This window comes from Ipomoea triloba, chromosome 3 (genome assembly GCF_003576645.1).
Source record: "Ipomoea triloba cultivar NCNSP0323 chromosome 3, ASM357664v1".
Classification (NCBI taxonomy): domain Eukaryota; kingdom Viridiplantae; phylum Streptophyta; class Magnoliopsida; order Solanales; family Convolvulaceae; genus Ipomoea; species Ipomoea triloba.
Window position 1 is genome coordinate 31,197,699 of NC_044918.1, and position 24,880 is coordinate 31,222,578.

The following is a 24,880-nucleotide window of genomic DNA, read 5'->3' on the forward strand; positions in this document are numbered from 1 at the left end:
ATTGCAAGATTATGTATAAACTATGGTAATAGAGGGAGAATAGAGATAAGGAGAAAGGGAGGAGTCATTCTCATTCATCTAGTAATAGCCATTACATCATAGGAATACATATATAGTACTAGTAATAAACATCATCATAAATAGTGACAGTTATAAGTTACAACTGTTACAATGACAAATAATAATGGCCACAAATATTGTTTATAACACTCCCCCTTGGAAATTATTTGAAAATGATCTTGCCTCATTAAAAACTTGCTAGGAAAACCCTGTGGGAAAAGCCTAGACAAGAAAAAAAGTACAATGTATATGAAAACACTTTCATGCCTCGTTAAAAATTTCACTAGGAAAACCACGTGGGAAAAACCTAGTTGAAGAAAAGAGTACATGATATTTATAAACTCATATGTAGTCCTGGTTGCCTTATTAAAAACCTTACACTAAGAAAAATCAGTGGGAAAAACTTAGTTAAGAGTACAACCATAACTTTCTGCGTCTAATCTTCAAGATTTGCAAGAGTTGGTGGTCTTCTGGACCAATTAATGTATGGTGTTGCTCCCCTGAAGACAATAACTTTCTTGACTGCCTCGTTAAAAACTTAATTTAAGAAAACTCGGTGGAAAAAAACTTAGTTAAAGAAAAAAGAGTACAATCATAAGCCTTCAGGGCATAATCTTCAAGATTTCGGGGTTCGTCTATTTAAGTATTTATTTGCAACTTTCTCCCCGTTTATTATATCATGCTCATGCCTCGTTAAAAACCACACTAGAAAAACCAATGGGAAAAATCTAGTGAGGAAAAGAGTACATGGTATATATGTATTCATATGTTGCTAAAGTATAACTTGTTAGTCGCTTAAGACTCAAATCTTCATAATTGATTTAAGTCATATGTTGCTAAAGTGCAACTTGTTAGTCTTTTAATACTCAATCTTCAGGATTGATTTAAGTAAATGTAGTCCTCATCTCCCCCTGAAGATAACAATCTTCAAGTTCTACAATTCTTAAAGTAGAATAATTGTTTCAAAAGGAGTGTAGAGGAGATGATATGGCAATCTCCAGGATTGTCACTATAAGTTAACATTTTATACAATGATCTCATGATTCTTCTGGAGTTTATGTGGGTTGAATATTTTCATAGCATGTCTAATATTCCTTAACCATACCCACTTAAAGCATACTTTTATTATCCTCTCATAAGGCAGTGGAGGTAAAACAAACATAACTAGTTTGGAATTTAGCATCATGGAGATCAAAAGAAGTCAACACCAAGTGGTCTATGAGAAACACACATTGGTTTATCGCATAACTTTACTAGAGAATACTAGGAGTTATAAGTGATTTTACTATAAGGACAATGTCAGTCTTAATACGATCACGGAACTTCTGGTTCTTTCGTAGTGTTCCAATAATAGTTAAGTAATGGACTTCAAGTCCCAAAAATGTCCTCAGTATCATTTTTGAGTCTAAACGGTTCCTTGTCTTCCTCAAGAGATATAACCGTTAGTGTGATGAGTCAATCATACTTATCCATATGAAATGCGTTAAAGACATCTTTCTAAAAATAGATTGATTGATGTATATAACTTTTCAAGGAAATACTCGATCTGCAGGTCGAGATAATACTTAGTTTTCCAAGTCCTTTTGTTTCTAAAATTCATTTTTAGAGCTAATATCATTAAGCTCTTTTATGATGTTTATAACACCATAATGATTAGTAGCCCCTCAGTAAGTACTAATGGTATATATTGATTTTAACATTTTCCTGTTTCAGGAGGAAATTACTCAGTTAATTGCTCAACAACAAACATGTTGTAATATTTGTTTTGAGAATTATAGATCCATCAAGGATTTCTCAAATATCGTATTTAGTAATTCTATGCTCATTTACAACTCAATAAAGAACACTTATGGTACATACTATCCCTTCGAAATGAGGGTAATAACTCCATTCGTAATTCTTTAAAGAAGTTATAATGGCACATAATTCTTTAAAAAGGAGAATTACTCAATCAATTCTGATCTGTATTAAGGTCATATAAAGATCATACTGTCCAATGACCTTATATGGTCACGGCGTTTATTAGCTGCATATATAAGTTTATTCTGCCAATTATCTTGTATAGCGGAACTAAATGTTATCGTACATGGGATATTTGATTAAAATCAATCAAGGGTATCTGCGTAAACCCATGTGTTACAAATACTCACTATTATACCACCTTATTATTTTCATTTCTCTTTCGTGCAAACATCCATTTGTAACCAACAGGATTATCATTCAATGGTGTGCGTTTTATCAAGAGAATCTATTTTAGCGAGTCGAACTCTGCCTTAATTGCTCCTTTAAATATCAAAATAATGAGGATGCATCTAACACCTCACCTGGATCAGTTTATTTAAATGAGCAATTATATAGGCTTGTGTTGTCGACAACTATAATATATAGTTATCTCCCAAATTCACGGTAATTTTTAATTTAATCAAATCATTGACATTTCCCAAATATTAAGATTTGATTGTTCCGCATCCCTACTATTATGTTTGTTTGGTGCACCTTACTAGGGTTTTTGTCTTCTGGACAAATGTCTTCAAGACATAATTCTTTTTAAGGCAAAAATGACAATGCTCTTTTGCTATACTTCTTTTTAAATCGATAGATCTCCTATACTTCTGCGTCAAAGGAGTATCGAGATAAACATATTTGGTCCGATTTGGGGATTATATATGGGACCTTGTCACTTTTCTTTCTGATCAACATGATCAGTGTAATATACGTTATCGGTATATATTTGGCATATTATTTGCTAATATTTCAAATAGATTATCTTCTGAACGTCTAGGAGAAGATCATTCCATTTCATGCGATTTCTCGGCATTTAAATTTGGGTATATCTCCCCCTAATGCCGTGAAATAGATCTTCAATATATGCAGTCAGCGTATCAATTGATTCCTTATCATGGGCTCTATGTAAATAGATGGAGTTTTATAACCTTATATATAGCCCATAAAGATACGCAAATGGCGGTGATATAACAATTGGGCTGCATACTAAGAATAAGAACGTAGAATGGAAAATAGTGTACACGTACTAGGTTGATGGGGATTTGGTATTGATATGCAGATAGCTAGATTTGAATTAAAATAAGTATGATATCCCCAAAACATCAATACCTTTGTGGGTCTTATCATAACATTTTTGGCACACCAAATAATAATTATAAGTACGGTATGATTCCTCAAAAGTGCCAAAATAGCTTTAATAAAATTAAGGGAAAATTGTAATTTTTGCCCCTCTATAATATGCCAATTATCAATGTCACCCCTGAATTATTAGTGGTGTAAATGTTGCCCCTCAATTTTAAAAAATGGTGCATATATTGCCCCTCCTGTACCGACAGGAGGGGCAATATTTACAGCACGAGAGGGGCAATATATGTATCGTTTTGGAAAATTGAGGGGCAATATTTACACCACTAATATTTCAAGGGTAACATTGATAATTGGCATATTATGGAGAGGCATAAATTATAATTTTCCCTAAAATTAAAGCAATGAGGATCTTGCAAAAAAAAAAATTACTATTGTAATTTATAAAGGAAGAACCTATCACTTTTGTGACAGATATAAATTTTGTATTGTAATGCTATGAATTGTTTTTGTCATGAAAATTGAAATAATGTTACTAAACTGGTATATTAAAAGTGAGGCTCTACCGGAGCTCACAAAAGGGAACCTTAGCAATAATGGTAAGAAAAATTGTATGGGCTTGCATATAAATATCTTCCAGAAAGGATCATAAAAGGTTACAAGTATGCTCTGACCAATACGGTCATTTTCTGTAGGCAATGCAACGTAGTTGGATTTAACAGGCCAGGGTATTGTCCATTTAGGTTTAGAGCTTTTGGGTATAATTGTCTCATGACAATTTAAAACGAATAAAATATTTTCATTTGTTGTTCATGCTCTAAAATAAAGCATTAATTTACATGTATGGCTGATGGTAACCGCGGGAAAATTGAGAAAAACAAAATCTTAACTGATATCTTGTGATATCATTATATCCATGGCATGATTTGATACACTCCCGCTATATTAAGATCTCAATATATAGTCAATGACATAAAAGTATGAAAAATCAATCATTGATTTGAATGGATTATTGAGCATAAATAATAAAATCCTATTAAATCAAAAATAGGATCGATACGAATCATTAAGGATTTGGAAATGATACTCATTGAACATGTATAAATAGAGGAGCCTTGCTACAGGAAGGGATATCATTTCTACTCCAGTTCCATTCTGTTAAAAAAATGGAGTCATCAAAAGTCGGAGATAAAATCTCAAAAGGCCAATTGCCTGAACCAGCAATTGTTCCAACTGTTCAGGAGGCAAGAAGCAAAGGGCGAAAATCTGACTCAGAGGAGACCGTATCGTCTCCCTTCAAACAAGAAACGTCGAGTGATTATTCGCCAATGTCCATCCAGAATCAAGAGAAAAACGAGCTAGAGCTTAAACGTCAAGAAGATGATGTGAAGGAGGTGAACAGTCACGGCGAAGTGAACCGCCATCCTGATGAGAAAGTTGAGGATAACTTTGCTATGGTGAAAGGATGCGGCGGATGGTTGGACGAGTGAAGTTGCAATCTAACTTTGAGTATGATTATTTTTGAATAAAAAAATTAATTTGGATTTCCTCAAAAAAGATTGATCATTGTTGTTCAATAAAAAAATGTGCAATGGCTTATGAAACAAAGATCTATGATTTCGGCCATAATAATATTAACTCCCTTTGCTTTATATAAATGATTAAGGTTCAAAAAAAACCTTTGGGCTGCAAAATTGGACTCGGCCCAAAACCCATATTAAACATTGTTGAGACTTGAGAGCTTTATCCAAAATAACCCTAGCAGTCATTCTATCAAAGGGAAAAAAAACGAAGAAAGAAAAAAAATGCAATAGGTAGAGACGACGCCAGATAGGGAGACGGAGAGCCACCTGCTCGCGCCAGTGCCACCGCCGACGCTTTGCCAACGTTCACCACCGTCGACGCTCACCATCTTTTGCCGTCGCCCAATCGACAAAAACGGTGACCACTACCGCTACACGCCGCGGAGAGGGGGGCGTTCGCCGCCGCTTCACGCCGCCAAGAGGGGGTGGGGCGAAAACACATGTCTGATTTTTGCTACTTTAAGAAGAATCGGAAAAATCAGAAATTTCAGTAGAATCGAAAAAAAAAACTTTATTTTTGCAGTAACTAATTATTTATTAACTAAGCCAAAATAAATAAATAAAACAATTATTTATTGTATTTATTTAATAAGAAATTAATGCCCAGAACAATAAATGTTGGCTCCTAGGGCATACATGTCTAACAACCCACCCCACCCCACCCCCATTGCCGGAAGTGTGGGGGACCAGTAGGTGTAAAAGATATAAATATGTGGAAAACCATGATTAGTAAAAGTTCTGTCACTCCAAAAAATTTTCAATCATCTTGAAGACGGAGAACCCAGTGAAGATGCACGTGCTCCATATATATTAACACTGGGATGAGGAATATACATATCACAATACTGTGGGAAATGACAATGATATGGTAGATATAGAAAGAGGCAATTGAGGCAAAACTTTAACTCGCTTAATAAAAGGAAAGTGTTTAGTCGAACTGTACTTACCCCGAGAGGTGTGATCCTAGTAGGATCCAAATGGGTGTTCATACGAAAGAGGAACAAAAACAATGAGGTTGTTAGATATAAAGCGAGATTAGTAGCTCAAGAGTTTATGTAGATACTCGGAGTTGATTTTGAGCAGACATATTCTCCTGTCATTGATGGTACTTCATTCTGCTATTTGATATCACTGGAAGTAAAATTAAATTTTGATATGCAGTTGATGGACGTCATGTCCGCCTATTTATATGGGTCACTAGACGGTGATATATATATATATATATNGAATAAAATATTTTCATTTGTTGTTCATGCTCTAAAATAAAGCATTAATTTACATGTATGGCTGATGGTAACCGCGGGAAAATTGAGAAAAACAAAATCTTAACTGATATCTTGTGATATCATTATATCCATGGCATGATTTGATACACTCCCGCTATATTAAGATCTCAATATATAGTCAATGACATAAAAGTATGAAAAATCAATCATTGATTTGAATGGATTATTGAGCATAAATAATAAAATCCTATTAAATCAAAAATAGGATCGATACGAATCATTAAGGATTTGGAAATGATACTCATTGAACATGTATAAATAGAGGAGCCTTGCTACAGGAAGGGATATCATTTCTACTCCAGTTCCATTCTGTTAAAAAAATGGAGTCATCAAAAGTCGGAGATAAAATCTCAAAAGGCCAATTGCCTGAACCAGCAATTGTTCCAACTGTTCAGGAGGCAAGAAGCAAAGGGCGAAAATCTGACTCAGAGGAGACCGTATCGTCTCCCTTCAAACAAGAAACGTCGAGTGATTATTCGCCAATGTCCATCCAGAATCAAGAGAAAAACGAGCTAGAGCTTAAACGTCAAGAAGATGATGTGAAGGAGGTGAACAGTCACGGCGAAGTGAACCGCCATCCTGATGAGAAAGTTGAGGATAACTTTGCTATGGTGAAAGGATGCGGCGGATGGTTGGACGAGTGAAGTTGCAATCTAACTTTGAGTATGATTATTTTTGAATAAAAAAATTAATTTGGATTTCCTCAAAAAAGATTGATCATTGTTGTTCAATAAAAAAATGTGCAATGGCTTATGAAACAAAGATCTATGATTTCGGCCATAATAATATTAACTCCCTTTGCTTTATATAAATGATTAAGGTTCAAAAAAAACCTTTGGGCTGCAAAATTGGACTCGGCCCAAAACCCATATTAAACATTGTTGAGACTTGAGAGCTTTATCCAAAATAACCCTAGCAGTCATTCTATCAAAGGGAAAAAAAACGAAGAAAGAAAAAAAATGCAATAGGTAGAGACGACGCCAGATAGGGAGACGGAGAGCCACCTGCTCGCGCCAGTGCCACCGCCGACGCTTTGCCAACGTTCACCACCGTCGACGCTCACCATCTTTTGCCGTCGCCCAATCGACAAAAACGGTGACCACTACCGCTACACGCCGCGGAGAGGGGGGCGTTCGCCGCCGCTTCACGCCGCCAAGAGGGGGTGGGGCGAAAACACATGTCTGATTTTTGCTACTTTAAGAAGAATCGGAAAAATCAGAAATTTCAGTAGAATCGAAAAAAAAAACTTTATTTTTGCAGTAACTAATTATTTATTAACTAAGCCAAAATAAATAAATAAAACAATTATTTATTGTATTTATTTAATAAGAAATTAATGCCCAGAACAATAAATGTTGGCTCCTAGGGCATACATGTCTAACAACCCACCCCACCCCACCCCCATTGCCGGAAGTGTGGGGGACCAGTAGGTGTAAAAGATATAAATATGTGGAAAACCATGATTAGTAAAAGTTCTGTCACTCCAAAAAATTTTCAATCATCTTGAAGACGGAGAACCCAGTGAAGATGCACGTGCTCCATATATATTAACACTGGGATGAGGAATATACATATCACAATACTGTGGGAAATGACAATGATATGGTAGATATAGAAAGAGGCAATTGAGGCAAAACTTTAACTCGCTTAATAAAAGGAAAGTGTTTAGTCGAACTGTACTTACCCCGAGAGGTGTGATCCTAGTAGGATCCAAATGGGTGTTCATACGAAAGAGGAACAAAAACAATGAGGTTGTTAGATATAAAGCGAGATTAGTAGCTCAAGAGTTTATGTAGATACTCGGAGTTGATTTTGAGCAGACATATTCTCCTGTCATTGATGGTACTTCATTCTGCTATTTGATATCACTGGAAGTAAAATTAAATTTTGATATGCAGTTGATGGACGTCATGTCCGCCTATTTATATGGGTCACTAGACGGTGATATATATATATATATATATATATATATATATATATATATATATATATATATATATATATATATATATATATAGGGAAGGGTTCTCGTGCGGTTACGCACCTTAAGCATTACAATGGTGCACCTTAAGTATACAAACCACGCACCTTAAGCACACAAACAAAGCACCTTAAAAACACAAACCACGCGCACATAAAGCTTTAGGCCGACGCACCTTAAGTACACAAACCACTCATCTTAAAAACACAAACCACGCACCTAAGGTTTTCAAATGGTGCACCTTAAGTTTCAACAACTCACGCACCTTGAAAAGGAAAACCACGCATCTTAAGCTTTAGGTTCACTCACCATAAGTTTCACTACTGACACACCTTAAGCACACAAATCACGCACCTTAAGAAGGAAAATCACACACCTAAAGCAACCACACAACCGCACTAGAGAAGGCCAACCGCACAGGAACCCATATATATATATATATGAAAATACCCGTAGGTATTCAAAATCCCAAGATGAGGGAGATGAATGATCGAAACATACATAATATCAAACTACAAAGGTCATTATATGGTTTGAAGCAATCGGGTAGAATGTGGTATAACCGTCTAAGTGGATTCCTCCTGAAAGAAGGATATGTAAATTATTAGATTTGTCCATGCATCTTTATTAAGAAATTATCATATGGTTTCTGCATTATATCTATTTATGTCGATGACATAAATATTGTTAACACAAGGATCTTGTAGAAGCTTGTTCATGTTTTAAAATGGAATTTGAAATGAAAGACTTGGGAAAAATCAAGTTTTGCATCGGCTTGCAAATCGAGCATCTCCCGAAAGCAATATTTGTACTCCAGTCTAACTACATAAGCAAATTATTGGAGAGATTTTATATGGATAAATCTCACCCACTCAACACTCTAATGGTGGTCCAATCCCTAGAAGTGGATAAAGACTCATTTAGGTCTAAGGAGGATAATGAGGATATTCTAGGACCTAAAGTTCCTTACTTAAGTGCTATTTTGGCTCTATTCTATCTTGATAATAGCACTAGGCCTAATATTGCCTTTTCAATGAACTAGCTAGTTTTAGTGCATCTCCAACTAGAAAACATTGAAATGGAGTAAAACATATCCTCAGATATCTCCAAGGTACAAAAGATCTTGGTCTCTATTTTAAGAAAAACCAGGATATTACATTGGTGGGTTATTCTGATGTTGGCTACATGTATGATCCCCATATATAATGTCAAATCTCATACTGGTTATGTTTTCCTTTGTGGAGACACATCTATTTCGTGGAGATCTGTTAAACAAACCTTAGTTGCTACCCATCTAATCACTCATAGATTATTGCTCTATATAAGGCTTCATGAGAGTGTATGGTTAAGGTTGTTGATACATCATATCAATAGCTCGTGCGGTATAGAAAGCAAGTATGATATTTCCACTGCCCTGTATGAGGACAATGCGGCATGTATTACACAGATGAGTAATGGGTATGTTAAGGGGAACCTTACAAAACACATTGCACCTAAATTCTTTTATCCGCATGAGCTCCAGAAGAGTGGAAAAATTATTGTCCAGAAGGTTCGCTCAAGTAACAATCTGGCAAATTTGTTCACCAAGTCCCGCCTACGTCCACCTTTGAAAAATATGTTCACAAAATTGGGATGCGTAGGCTTGGAAGATTGTTACCTTCAGGGGGAGCAACAACCTCTAGATTTCTTGATCAATTGGTCCAAGAGGCCATTATAATCCTGAAGATTAAGCCTTGAAGGCATTTAGTTGTACTCTTTTTCCCTTAGTTAAGTTTTTCCCACTAGGTTTTCTTAGTCTAAGGTTTTTACTAAGACAACGAGTGGAACACATGACAATACATACATCATGTACTCTTTTCCTTGACTAAGTTTTTCCCACAAAATTTTTCTAGCAAGGCTTTTAATGAGGCAAGGTTTGAGTAATGAGGCAACTAGTGTAACACGTGACTATACATACATCATGTACTCTTTTTCTTGACTAAGTTTTTCCCACAGTTTTTCTAGCAAGGTTTTTAATGAGGCAGGGTTTGAGTTTTCTTAGTCTAAAGTTTTTAATGAGATAGCACTATACATACATCATATCCCAGGGATATATATTGTATGAACTATTCTGTTATAGTGTATCTTTCCTCTCTATTCGCCGTTCTAGTTTTCTTCATTCTCTTCTATTTTAACATACTACATAACAAGTTTTTCACCAAAGGATCAACCAGGAGAAAGAAAAGTATAATGAGACTTTCATAGAAGATAAACTAACTTCTTAATTAGTTTTTTTTTTTTTTTTGATAGGAACTTAATTAGTTAATTTACAACAATTTGTTGAATTTTAGCCATGTTATAAGTTGTATTATTCTATAAAGAGGAGAACCAATTTCAATGATAAGCAAGCAGATTTTCATCCTAGCAACGGAAATAGGGAGTTTTGGGAGCTCAAGAAAACCCAGTATGGTTCTCTTTGTTCTTTTCCTCCATTTTTGTTTGCCTGTGACGTTAGACTATAACAGGAATTGCTCAGCATTTAACAAAATTGCATCATCAGCTACTGAATTAAGCTGTACATTTAAGGTCACAAAGGAACATACATAGTGTTACAAAGAACTAACTCAAATAACAATTAAGGCTTGTTGGGTAACAGTAAATAAACTGGAATGGGGTAAAGCCTCTTGATGCTATGTAGTATGTACTGTACAGTTCAGAGCCAAGAGTACAACATAAATAATACAGTCTCAGTGGCAACTAGAAGTTAAGATTCAGCTTGCTGAGCTTCTTTCCTCTGTTGCAATTTTTGGGTCCTCGGGAATAGTAGATTGTTCAGTTGTCTTTCAGCACTATACTCTGAGGATGCCTGCAAATACATCATTTTCCGCTATCAAAGTGTGATGAAAACACATTGAAGAGGACAAAGGTGGCATCTTGAAGGTACACTGATAGTGAACTAGAACACAATACCCGTTTTTTAAATGCAAAGCGTAATGTTTGGACTTGTGTGCCAGAGCAAACTCTTATATCAATACCAAGGCTATCGACACCTATCAGAGATACTTCCTGCCATGAATGGCATAAAAAGTTGTCAGATAAATTTCATGCATGCTACCCCACTCCCACACCATATTCCATGAGACTAAAGTCCCTGCAAATTCATTGATGTTGCTATAACTACAAAAAAGATGGTCTGCAACCTAATGCCCGCCTGTATTAGAGAAGATGTTTTTTTGAAGTAAAACCTACGACTTTCAAACCATATGAAGGAACGAATTTGAGAGCAACAAAAGCTCACCCTGTCATCCTTTAGTAAGAAAGGCATCCACAATTCTAGCACTACTAAAAAATTTGACACACAATTATAGGGATCTGCATTTAAGAGAGTAATTGATCTTTCCTCTTTCACTCTGGTCCGTGTTTCAAGTGTGGGAAGAAAAAGTGTTGCTTTCCTTTATGATCTCTTTTGCTTTCAAGACCAGGTATATCAAGTGACTGAATCAAATGATTGAAATTGCAGCACTAAATTTCCAAAGGGAGCAAAAGATATCCAATTTAATCATATGATTGAAATTGCTCATGTAAGGACTCTGCTGGTGTTACCTCTACTTGGATACCCTTGCATCTCCAGCAGAGAGATTTGAGAGCTTGAATGGTCTTTTCTCCACTGGTTTTAAGACGAGACAAGATTTTTACAGCTGAGTGTGCAATTGCATCAGGCCGAGCTCTCCTAAAATCTTCTATTTCAACGAAAGTCTGTAAAAAGCATAAAAAGGCAGGGAGACATACTATCATAACTTGGTCGACCTGAATTTTGAAGCCTATTTCACATGTCATTTATGAAAATCAGAAAATAATTAAACTTTGAGGATTACTTCCATAATATGAGCATTATGATATACCAAGGGGAAGCACTTTACAGTACCAAGCATGCGTTGCGCAAGCATACATCACACAACAAACTTACACCCTCAGAGATCCCAGATGGCTAATAACATCATAACAACCAGTTCACATAAAACCCAATTTGCATTTGACAATTTACCTGATGTCCATGAGCAGAAATTAACTGGATCTTGATCATTTCTAGCTTGTAAAATGAGGTTCCATTTCCAAGGGTTTCATCCTTTTCCAATTCCTCTGCCCAGTTCGGGTTATCTTGATCTAATCCACTTTTGTGTCTGTGACCATTTATCGGAACAATAGTTGTTTCTTTGCAATCTGCAGCGTTTGAAATCTGATTCCGATCAGCATTACTGGTTTTGTGGTCAGACATCTGCTTTTGGATGACAACATGTTCTTCAAGGAAGGCTGGCCTTAGAATGCCTTGTATTGCAAGGCCTGCTGGAGGCAGTTCCATGAAATCTATAGGATCATCATCAACAACCTGAACACCAAAGAATATGTCAAAAGACAAGAAATAAGAGGGGTCACTTTGCCAATTGAAAAGTATGGAGAAAAAGGCATGGATTTAACTTTAAGAAATGGCAAATAATAAGGTAACCTCAGTAAGCCTTCTGGCAAAATGCATGGGATGAGAAGATCGCATTGTATCTAATTTAGCCCAGTCCCCTAATGATCCTTCAGAACCCTCATTTTCATCATCCTCATGGTCAAGAATGGAAACCCAATCCTGCAAATAAATTAACCAAGATTGACAAACCGGATCATAAGCCCATTGGCCTCACATATCTACAGAGAGAGAAGTAACCTCTTCATAATCATCATCATCATCTACGCCATCATCATCTTCCTCGTTGTCATCGTCACCTTCACCATCAACATCACTATCCTCATCATCAAGTTCATCAATGCCAAAATCAATTTCGGGGTGGCCTAATGACTCAATTTGACCTAGCATTTCTGCAGTATCTATCCCAATAGTAACTTGCTGCATCAAATAGAAATTTAAAATAATTGTAAAAACATAAGAAAATAAGAAAGTAAATAGATATGAAATCCCCAAGAAAGCACTGCACTTTGTGCCATACCACAAGGTTTTCTTCAGCTGTCAGAGTCTGCAGAATATCTTCTTCATTCTTTACTTGAAAGTAAATATCTGACAAAAGGAAAAAACACTAAAACCGACCTTCAAAAGGGATTGCATATGCCTCAAACAAAATCACAGAATGCTACATGCAGTAGCATGACAGTGAGAAGAAAGATAGATCTTACTTCCATGTTCATCAGTTACAAAAGGCAAATCAGGCCAGAAAATGCTCTCGCATTCTACATCGCTGACCAAACCTGTTAGCATGAGTGTTGCTTTGCTGTTCACCTACAAATTGAAAGCATTATTAGCTCCTCTAAGTTAACCAGTTATGCTAATGAGCAAGAGGCACCAATGCTACTAGATTTACAAATGTGTGTGCTTCATAATAAAAGCAGCCATTAGATTTTCATTCACGCATCATAGAAAATAGCTTAAGGTGTCCAGGAAAAACCATCTTGGCAGAAGTATCCATTTCCAACAATGATTTCCATGTTTGAACATGTGACAGCCAGGAGGCTATGGACACCCACATCCTCTCATCTAACATATGGTTATGACAGGAGGCATGTTGCACATATAATGCAAGTTTTAGCTTTTTCACATAAAGCGGTGTCAAAAACCCACACTCAAAGGAAATGCAATCTGACTAGACTGACACTCCATTAGAACAGCATCCCCACATGAGGAGGAATGTTAGGCATATATAACTGAAGATATTCATATTTAAAATGGTGTGCACATCCCACCACTGTAAGGAAATGATATCCAATTAGACTGATGAACTTGTCCCAATCATTCTAAAGTGTTAGTTAATTGCTTATGCAAACAAATCTTTGGAGCTACCAGAAAGATATCAAGCACCATCCGGGTTCACAATAAAAAACCCCTATCAACAAATTTGAAGCCTAGATTTTTCAGCATTCAATGAAGCTTCATATTCAAAGTCAACTACTTTATAGTAAAGAAGTAGCCATTTTTCACCTCAATGATAGTTCTGGTAGTTTCAGCAGGCGTGAGGCGCGCTTCACCGTTCGCCGTCAAATCCGACTCCGCAATGTCCTCGAACGGATGATACCTCATAGGCTTCGCGCTCTGCTTCACCGGCTCCGACCCGGAAGAGCTGGATTGCTCCTTCGCGGAAGCCCTAATTCCATTCTTGTCCCTCCAGAACCTCTTTCCGCAAGAAGTTTCCGTCAATCCACCAACTCTATTCCTGCAGAAAGAAAACCCCAAATCTTATACAAGATTATGAGCTTAAATTGGAGTAAGAACATCAGAACCAGCTAGTACCGATAGATGCATAATCCGGCAGAGTGTGAGAGCCGGCGGCAGAAGTTTCCGGATGAAATTTGGACAGAGACAGCGGCGGCGGGTTCCAACATCAGCATTTTACTTAGATTTTATATGATGTTCTATATCAATTCTTGAGAAAAGATTGTGATTGAGATATGGGCAATGAATAAATGCAACAGGAAAGAATAAGAACAAATATTGGAAGATTGTGCGATTAGCTTCCACCTTTGATTGGAAGCGTGAGAATGATGAATAGGTCGTGTGGTTATCTTTTATCCGTTAAGCTGTTCTCTACAATGACCCATCACCCATGCACCTTTTCATCTCTTGGAATTGCGATAAGTGATCGATGATCCTATTTGTCGCTGGGCTGGGGCTCATCAATTCCACTCAACCGAGTTTCATGACTCACCGAGTTCTAATAGCTCAGTAAATTATACCGTGCATCACCGTGCACATAGCAATGTGCACCACGTACCTAAACGACGTCGTTTTGAGCATTGTAAACTAATTGTCCGTTTTTTTGGAAATCACGTTTCCCGTTTCAGCCGGTCTCGGTATTTATGTTAATATTATGTGTATTCCAGGCAATCATTCTGTGTATTCTAGGCAACCGTTCTGTGTATTATAGGCAACCGTTATGTGTATTCATGTTAGTAACACATGTTGTGATGTGTTTGTGCATTCGAATGTTTAGGAGGATAAGTTCTGTGTATTTTGTGTCAATATTCTGTGTATTCATGTTATTAACACAGGTTATGATGTGTTTGTGCATTCGAATGTTAGGAGGATGAGTTCTGTGTATTTTGTGTAAATATTCTGTGTATCATGTGCAAATCTGTGTATTATAGGCAAACGTTCTGTGTATTATATATAATGATTATGTGTATTATAGATAATGAATTCCTTGGAGTCATTCGCGTCTGCGTCCACTAACATCTGTGTATTTTGTGTCAATATTCTGTGTATTCTGGGCAAACATTCTGTGTATTCTAGGCAAATGTTTTGTGTATTCTAGATAATGATTATGTGTATTATAGATAATGAACTCCTTGGAGTCATTCGCGTCCGTGTCCACTAACACCGAAACGACATCGTTTTATGTAGTGGTGCACATTGCTATGTGCACCGTGGTGCAGGGTATAATGATTGCTATAGCTCCTATGAGAATCTATATTATTGATATGGACCATTCTTACACTCAACTTCTACTCCTTCTTACAAATTTTTGATGTAGACATTTTTTCTAAGACTCACATAATGAAAATACCATATCCTTATTTGACATATCATGAAGTAGAAGTGAGGGAGTAAATTTTGAAGTACATGTAATAGTAGAACTCTATTGATATCCACTAGAGTTAGTAAAGCAGATTTAATATGTCGAATAGAGACGCTTTACCACCTAGTAAGGTAAGGGTAGTCAAAAATTTAGAGACCTTACATGCGAGTAAAGTGACACTATGCAAGTTCCTTGTTTGAATAAGCAATGACTAATTGACATTCTTATACATTAAGTCATTAACACAAACAAATATCTTATTTAGAAAGAGTTTATTTATTATTGTTTAATTATGCCTCCCAAACTGTCAAGCAACAATGAAGAAACTCCGGTATAGAGATGAAAGTCTATATTACCGCTACAGACAACAAGTAAGAGTTTTAAATTTGATTAGAGAGTTATATCCGATAGTGATAAAGAATTATTATTATTAATAATACAAATAATTTACATTTGTATTAACATTTTATCATCTTGAGTTTTTAAACTTTATATTACTTTTGTCTTGAGTTATTTAAATTCATTATTGATTTTAAAACTTCTGTATTAATGTTTGTTTAAACTATCTAAATTATTTTATTATTTTAATTTTTAATTTTTAAAAGTTTGACAGGCGGGCTAACATTTTTTTTAAACCCAGCCTACTAGCTTACTTTGGCAGTATATTAATAGTAGTAATAATAATATATGGTACAAGTGTACAACTAAATATAACTAATGGAGTCGTAAGGCTTGGGCCCAAGGCCAGTTGGGCTAGGGTGTAGAGATTCGTTGTGAATTGGATTTGAAAAATAATCGGGGCCCATGGGGAAAAAATTGGGGGCCTAAATTGGATTGAGATATAGAGTTGTGAGAGGCTAGAGTGCAAGGATTGAAGGGCTGAGGTATAAAGTGAAGAAGGGGAAAAAGTATGAGGTCAACATGTGACATGACAAAAAGTATAGGGTGTCAAAGCGTAAAGACATGAAAATAAACACTAAGAGCACAATTGGCAATGCGAAAATGAAACAAAAGGGAAAAATTACCAAAGGGGGGAGGGGGCGGGTTTTGCCCCTTGCCTGGATGGTGCCCTCAACCCCAGCCAACGATGCAACTAACCAATTGATTTTTTGGCAGGGCCCTAGTTTGACCCTCACATTGGTCACCCACTCGCTCCTTCGCTTTGGTATGGCAAACCACTGTGGTCCCTGTCGGACTATGGCGAAACACGCCCAGACAATCGATGAGGGCATTTTGATTGATAGGTCGGCCTGTGAGCAGTTTGGTTGTTAACTTGTTGGTTAGACCATGTAGTGGGTAGTTCGCAATATTTTGGCTTCTTTACAAGACGTGATATATTAGCGTAAAATTTAATAATTGACTGGAGGCACGCATGTGGATGTGGCTTGGTAGACATCTTGGCCCAATGGTCTTCTTGTGTTCTTCGCTCTTAGGGACAATATAAGAGAGGGGGGGGGGTTGTCTCTTCAAGACATCATCATCAACATTAAGACTTCCCACTTGACATCTCTTGTTTGTCATTGGTCGTTGGCAACTTCCAACTATTTTCACTTAGTTTGTCATTAGGCGTTGGTTAGTCTATCTTGTTGGTTGGCAACTTCCAACTAATTTTCCAGTAGGTCAATTGGTTTAAAATAAACTAGTTGTGAATCTGTCTCTACGTCAATATCACCCAATTAGATGTTTCAATTAAATTTTAAACTAGCTGTGCAAAACAAACATAAACTTTTATGTTTCAATTAAATTTTAAACTTATATATATATATATATATATATATATATATATATATATATATATATATATATATATCATTATTTTTTTATATCTAAAGGAAGGGGGACACCCGGTAAGGAATACAAAGCCTAGCTAGGAGTAGTTACACTCCGCCATTGTGGAAACCCAATTTTATCCTCTTCCAGAAAGCTGGTGGCCTCGTCAGGGGGGTTGAGAAGAACATGCATTCCCTTTGGGAAGTTCCTGGCAAGCCTAGCGAGAGAGTCAGCTACAGTGTTCTGTTCTCTAGTTGCTGCCGTAATCCTCCATTGATCAATATTGCTTAGCTCATGTTTGCAAGCCATCAGGATAATAGTGGTCGCATTGTCCCGGCAGGAACCATTACTGAGCTCCTCCTCCACAATATCCTTAGAGTCACTTTCAATGATAATTCTTTTGGAGCCTTTTGATGCAGCTAGCTGTATCCCTCTGAGCACTGCCCAGGCTTCAGCTTGGAGGGGGGAACATCGGCCAATATTGCTTACATACCCACCCTTCCAATTGCCTCGATGGTCCCTGAGTAATCCACCACATCCCGCCCTGTTGGATATTGGTTCCACAGATCCATCGACATTCAGCTTAAGAAATTCATGGCTTGGTGTTTTCCATGTGAGCATTTTCCATTCGGCTGAGGTGTGATTCGGGCAGTGAACACTGGTTCTGGAAAATGCCTCATTAATTTCGTTTATTTTCAAGTTAATCCGTGATATCTTGGCATGCAGAGGTGTGGAAGCATTGTTGAATATTGCTTCGTTTCTCCATTTCCACAGCCACCAGGCTGTGACCGCAAAGGTTGTGTTGTTGTTGCCTGGAGCATTCGTTCTTCCCCTATAATTTAGCCCCTCATCTAGCCACCTTGCTGAATCAAGGCTCTTGAGATAATGGTAGAAGTTGGGTAGGATTTTTTTCCATACTCCATCCGCTTCTGGACAATCCCATAGAACATGTAGGATGTCTTCTACTTTGTCTGTACAGATCCAACACTTGTCGCACTGCGCGATTCTTCTTTTAACTCTGTTGTTGTTCGTCATTATCTTCCCATGTTTCACTAGCCATAGGAAGGATTTGATGCGACTTGGGACCTTCAGTTTCCATATGGCATTCCATTTTGCGGCGTCAACCAGGGCTGATATGCCGACTACAATCTCATAGGCTGAGCTAATTGTGAATTTCCCTGATCCCGAATTCTTCCAACCAGAGGAGTCTTCTGCGCCATGATCAACTTGCAAGATGATAGCTGCCAGTGCATCTATTATTTCTACAGGCAGCAAGTGTTCCAATATACTCCAGTCTCATCCTTGGTCCGTTTCTCAATAGTTGGCAAGAGAATTATGCAGCTCCTCGATAGGTATTGTAGCTGCTACATGATTCAAAAGTGGACTGTCTCCCAACTATATGTCATTCCAAAATGAGGTGTTTCTCCCATTTCTAACTAGCTTTCTACACCCTTGGTGTAGGATGGGTACTGACTTAAGTATGCCCTTCCAGGCATTGGACATATTATGCTTTGGTCTCCAAGTTGAGCAATCCAATGAGTCTTTTAGATACTTAGATTTTAATACTTGCATTAGTAAACTTTCCTCATTTTGAATGATTCACCATCCAATTTTGGCAAGGAATGCTTCATTCATTGAGTCCAACTTACGCAGCCCCAGACCTCCATAGGCTTTGTCTCTAGTGACTGTGTCCCATTTCACCAAATGGCACTTTCTTTGTTCTTGAGAGCTTCCCCATAGAAAGTCTTGTATCAGCTGCTCAATACTCTTAGTTACCCCTATTGGTAAAAGTGTTGATTGCATGGAATAGTATGGATGGAAGAGAGTATGGACTGGGCTAAGATATGCCTTCATGCTAGCGATAGTGATTTCGATTTCCAGCCTGTTAGCCTGGCTTGAATCTTTTCGATTAGGCTTGCATAGGATTGTTTCTTGAGTCTCCCATGAATTGAAGGAGTCCCAAGGTACTTCCCCATGTCCTCTACCTTTGGGATTTGGATATAATCTGCAATTTGCTCCTAGAGCTGATTAGGAGTATTCCTTGAGAAAAACAGTGACGACTTCTATTTATTTACTTTATGGCCTGAATACTCATAGAAGGTTTTGAGGTAGTCAGCCATCTCCTTAGCTTGATCAATCGAAGCCTCACTAAACAGGACAAGATCATCTGCAAAAAAGATATGAGACAAGTTAGGTCCTTGTCTACTTCGTTTAATTCATTTCCACATACCATTGTTCACTGAAATGTTAATAATGTGGCTCAATCGTTCAATACACAAAGCAAAAATGAGGGGAGAGATGGGGTCTCCCTGTCTAATTCCACGCTTTGGGTGGAACCATTCTGAAATCTGGCCATTCCAATTTACTGTAAGCCTTGCTATCATTACGCACTCCATGATGTTTGTTCTCCATATGTGGTTGAAACCAACATCTTTAAGTGTATCTTCAATGAAGCTCCAAGCGATTCTATCATATGCTTTCTCGAGGTCAATCCTCATGATCATCCATCCAGTACCGCCTCTCTTTGATCTCATGGAGTTTAAGACTTCCTAAAATATCAAGATGTTATCAGTAATTTGTCTACTTGGTATAAAGCTTGTTTGATGAGGCCCTATAATCTTTTGGGATATTCCTTTGAGCCTATATGTCATTGTTTTGGTAAGTAGTTTGTAGGAGACATTGCACAATCTATGGGGCGGAGTTGCTTCACTGTTTCTGGAGGATGTACTTTGGGGATTAGGGTGATTAGAGTATCGCTTGTGCTTGGTTCCAGCCTGCCTGTGACAAAAAATTTCAATGCAAAATTCAAAATGGTTTCTCCTACTATATTCCATGTCTTTTGATAAAGCTTGATGTGAATCCATCAGGCACAGGAGCCTTGCATGGCTCCATGTTGAAAAGAGCTTGTTTCACTTCCGCTTTTTGAAACGGACTGTTAACTCAAAGCCACTATTGTTCGTTGAGTTGGGGGAAGTGGCCATATGGTAGGCCCTACGAGTTGTAGTTGTGCTCTTCTGAGAAAAGGTCTATAAAGTAACCGCGAACATGGTCAGCAAAAAGGGTGTCATTTGTGATCCATGTGCCATCATCGGATTTGAGTGCCTTAATCCTAGTTGAGCTTTTCTTGATTGCTGTCGCCGTGTGGTAGAACCGGGTATTTCGATCACCCGACGTTATCCACTCCTCTCTTGATTTCTGGAACCATAGCAATTCCTCCTAGTAAAGAGTTTCCTCCAATTCTTTGCGGAGTCTTTTGTCTAGTTTGATAAGATATGACCGCGGGTGTTGCGCCATACTTCTTTGGACTCCGCTAATTCTTGCTAAGAGTCGTCGTTTCCTATTAAAGATATTACCAAAGGTTTCTTTGTTCCATTTTGTAAATGTTGTGCTCATAGCCGCCTTGTTTGTTTCTAGATCGCCAGTAACAGACCAATTTTGCTAAACATGGGTTTGCAATTCGGGATGGGTAGTCCATGCAACATTAAACTTAAAATAACCATGGTTTGCTAACGAGGGGGCTGATTCTAAAGTGATGAGCAAAGGGGTATGATCCGATCCAATCATAGGTAAGTGCTGAACTTTGGCTTCGGGGAATATGACCCTCCACTCTATATTACTTAGTCCTCTTTCTAGGCAGGCTCCTCTAAATGAGTTTGATTCAATGCCACGCATCCAGGTGAATTTCGAGCCACTGTAGCCTAGATCTATTAGTCCTTCACGGAGAATCCATCGATTGAAATCTGAGTATCTCGTTATATTAAAGCAAGTTGGATTACTGACTTCGTCTTGACACGTAACAGAATTGAAGTCTCCTCATATTAGCTATTGGGCCTGGGAAGGAAAGGCCTGAGAACTAAGATCAGAAAATAGCTTCCTGCATAGTGCAATGTTTGGACTGCCGTATACAACCGTCAGAATCCAAGGCAAATCACCATTGCATTGCACCTGCAAATTCATAAACTGGGTGGGTAGAGAGGATTTGAACAGACAAATATTCCTTCCAAAGAACCCATATACCGCCTGAAAAACCCACCACTTCCACTCTAACCCATTCTTCAAAACTGATAAAAAAGAGTAAAGCAGGAAATAACAAGAAGACACTGCAATTTTTAACGCAGTTGGAGAACACTCCTAATCTGCGGGGCCACGCCCAAAAACTTTTTCACTAAAGATCAACCTGTGGTTTTCACACTTACAAGGTTCAATGAATTACAAGACTAGGTCTGCTACCTATCTAAACATTAACCTTATAACAACTCTCTGAAAAAGTTTACAAATACAATTTAAGCTAATTCGACCAATTACATAAACTGTAAACCAACCTGGGTATAACAACAATTGTGCTTGACTTTTTGGAGCTGACTACCCCGGATTTAGCACGCCATTCTTGGACCTTGATTATTTGAAGTTTCCTAATTTAATCTCTCGTATTTTCTGAATTCTGAAACTTCCCTTTTTTCTTCATTACATAGGACCCTATTTATAGGGATGAGTTTCCTAAAACCACGCTATGCACTTCTCCATGATCTGATGTGCACCACTTGATTTTCTCCATGATCTCCTAATTTTGAGGAGACTTTTTCTTCCATCATACATTTGAGAAACATATGCCAATATACCATAATATGCAATATCATATATCATAATATAAAATATCATATATAAGCTATGTACGTGGATCTATATTATGGATATATATATATATATATATATATTGCTATGTACGAAGGAATATATATATGTGTAAATTACATAGAGTGTATGAAAATATATATATATATTATGAGACCCAATGTATAAATATATATATATATTATGGAACCCAACAATCTCCCCCTTTGGCATATGTTTAATCAAATACTAGTATCTCCCCCTATGAAAGTGACTCCCCCTAACCAGATACAGGGTTAACTCCCCCTTTTGATAAACATGCAGCCAACGACGAATCTAATGGCAGTAAGCAGAATTCAATGCATCAAACCACTATAAAGAGTAAATGAATATCAAGATAGTAAAGCAGTAGATTGAGGATGCAGGGTGCATGGAATGTAGAAAAGGAGACGTAAGGAATAGATCTCTGGATAGCTTTCACACCGGACTCGTCTTAGGTTCCGGGTAGCCCTCTTCCAGGAAGAAGACACCACACTAGACAGCTTTCACGCCAGGCTCTTCTCAGGTTCATTGAACCATATTAAGCACTGGGTAGCCCTCTTCTAGTTAAAAAAGAAATATTGAGTTCAACCGGCGAAAGATAATAGAAGATATTGATCAAGTAGAAAGCAAGAGAACAGAAAATATATATGGCATTTCGGCACAGGGTGCAAAGATAGTATCGGGGAAGAGCGAACGACAATGTCAATGGAAAATACTGCTAAACGATCGAAATTCAACATAAACTCTAAAAGTGATAACTGCAAGGAATGCTAAATTGTGACCATAAGATGTTACCAAGTAGACAGCAGTTTATTAGCTTCCACCAGGTGAACGAGTACCCTCACTTGCGGGTGCAGGAAGTTGAGATTTTAGGACCGTCAAAGAGGTCTCAATTTGGTTTTCTCGGGCGAGCATATGTTCCCTCTGATTCCGGCTTAACTGTAGTTCGGACTCTAGAAACTGAATGGTCATAGTGGTGAAGTCTGGACCAAGGCTTGTAAGCAAGGAAGATGTAGGGCCATCGGAACCAACCACATGAGAGTCCTGGAGTAGCGGAGGGTCAACCTTGATCACGTTCGACTCATTCTCATAATGTTCAGTCTCGGTCTCGACAAATCCCTGCATAACTAGCAATCCATAAATAAGGTTAGGAAAAATCAACTCCGCGTGGCCATCCCAATTGTTGCGCGCATCCAGAATTTGATCGTAAAATAGTCTGCCAATATCAGTTTGACTCCATTTGTGACTCGAAACAGAAGAATAGCCATTTCCCTAGGCACATAGCTGTGTTGAGTGGTAGGCATCCAGTTTGAGCAAGCAATGATGTGTAGATATGCATACAGTGTTGTTAAGTCCTCAGCTTTGATTGTATCCCTGGCATCCCATTTTGCCTTCAATCCTCCAGTTAGCTGAGAGGTGACAGTATCCATAGTTGCACTAAAAGGCTCATCAAGGGCAGTTGAACCATAAAAGGCATTAATAATATTAGGACTGAAATCAAACAGCACACCACGCACATAAACCTTCCCAAGAGTTAACAATTCAGGAACTAAGTTTGCATAGAATTCACAAACCACATTTTTAACAAAACCGCCAATCTTGTGAACCGTAGGCATCAAGCATGCAGAGGTTAAAACTTTAAACACACCAGACCGAGAGGCAAGATTGTGAACAATTAACTTTCTTTGAGCAATAACGGACTTCGCAGATAATGTCTTAAACACAGAAAGTAAGCGTTCATAGTAAACGATCTGTGAGAAGGGAGCAGAGTGTTTATCAGAAGATGTAACTCCGGAATTATCTGGGCGAGAGGACTGACCAATTTTATCCAGATGATCAATCACGGCTAGAGTGGGTACGTCCAGTAACGGATCCAACGAAGCAAAGAATGTCGTATGACCAGTAGAAGAATCAGAATCAAAACTAACCCGATTGCTGGATGATTGAGACGATGAGGAATTTTCGAGACTATCCATTTCANCCACTTGATTTTCTCCATGATCTCCTAATTTTGAGGAGACTTTTTCTTCCATCATACATTTGAGAAACATATGCCAATATACCATAATATGCAATATCATATATCATAATATAAAATATCATATATAAGCTATGTACGTGGATCTATATTATGGATATATATATATATATATATATATTGCTATGTACGAAGGAATATATATATGTGTAAATTACATAGAGTGTATGAAAATATATATATATATTATGAGACCCAATGTATAAATATATATATATATTATGGAACCCAACAATCTCCCCCTTTGGCATATGTTTAATCAAATACTAGTATCTCCCCCTATGAAAGTGACTCCCCCTAACCAGATACAGGGTTAACTCCCCCTTTTGATAAACATGCAGCCAACGACGAATCTAATGGCAGTAAGCAGAATTCAATGCATCAAACCACTATAAAGAGTAAATGAATATCAAGATAGTAAAGCAGTAGATTGAGGATGCAGGGTGCATGGAATGTAGAAAAGGAGACGTAAGGAATAGATCTCTGGATAGCTTTCACACCGGACTCGTCTTAGGTTCCGGGTAGCCCTCTTCCAGGAAGAAGACACCACACTAGACAGCTTTCACGCCAGGCTCTTCTCAGGTTCATTGAACCATATTAAGCACTGGGTAGCCCTCTTCTAGTTAAAAAAGAAATATTGAGTTCAACCGGCGAAAGATAATAGAAGATATTGATCAAGTAGAAAGCAAGAGAACAGAAAATATATATGGCATTTCGGCACAGGGTGCAAAGATAGTATCGGGGAAGAGCGAACGACAATGTCAATGGAAAATACTGCTAAACGATCGAAATTCAACATAAACTCTAAAAGTGATAACTGCAAGGAATGCTAAATTGTGACCATAAGATGTTACCAAGTAGACAGCAGTTTA

General features: G+C 37.6%; 1 protein-coding gene across 2 annotated transcripts; it reads right to left on the reverse strand.

Moving 5' to 3' along the window:
* Window positions 1-10,517: 10,517 nt before the first annotated feature.
* LOC116013796 (uncharacterized protein At3g49140-like) lies at window positions 10,518-14,645 on the reverse strand. 2 transcript variants are annotated; one of them, XM_031253725.1, is made up of 11 exons: window positions 14,491-14,645; window positions 14,263-14,395; window positions 13,954-14,185; window positions 13,155-13,257; window positions 12,971-13,038; window positions 12,691-12,870; window positions 12,484-12,612; window positions 12,025-12,366; window positions 11,583-11,735; window positions 10,950-11,045; window positions 10,518-10,845 (listed from the first exon to the last, which is right to left on the reverse strand). In XM_031253725.1, the coding sequence occupies exons 2-11, from the start codon at window positions 14,358-14,360 to the stop codon at window positions 10,744-10,746; spliced, it is 1,503 nt and encodes a 500-aa protein (XP_031109585.1). In that variant the 5' UTR covers window positions 14,361-14,395; window positions 14,491-14,645; the 3' UTR covers window positions 10,518-10,743. The 2 variants fall into 2 exon arrangements, with proteins under 2 accessions (XP_031109585.1, XP_031109584.1); XM_031253724.1 differs by having other exon boundaries at window positions 14,263-14,637.
* Between the last annotated feature and the right edge of the window lie 10,235 nt (window positions 14,646-24,880).

Bases quoted from the DNA above. Each gene is read 5' to 3' on its own strand.
- LOC116013796 (XM_031253725.1), bottom strand. From the start codon at position 14,360: ATGCTGATGTTGGAACCCGCCGCCGCTGTCTCTGTCCAAATTTCATCC. The intron at 13,039-13,154 runs GTAAGATCTATC...TCCTTTTGTCAG, and splicing joins TGTAACTGATGAACATGGAA to ATATTTACTTTCAAGTAAAG. The intron at 12,613-12,690 runs GTTACTTCTCTC...ATTTATTTGCAG, and splicing joins ATGATGATGATTATGAAGAG to GATTGGGTTTCCATTCTTGA.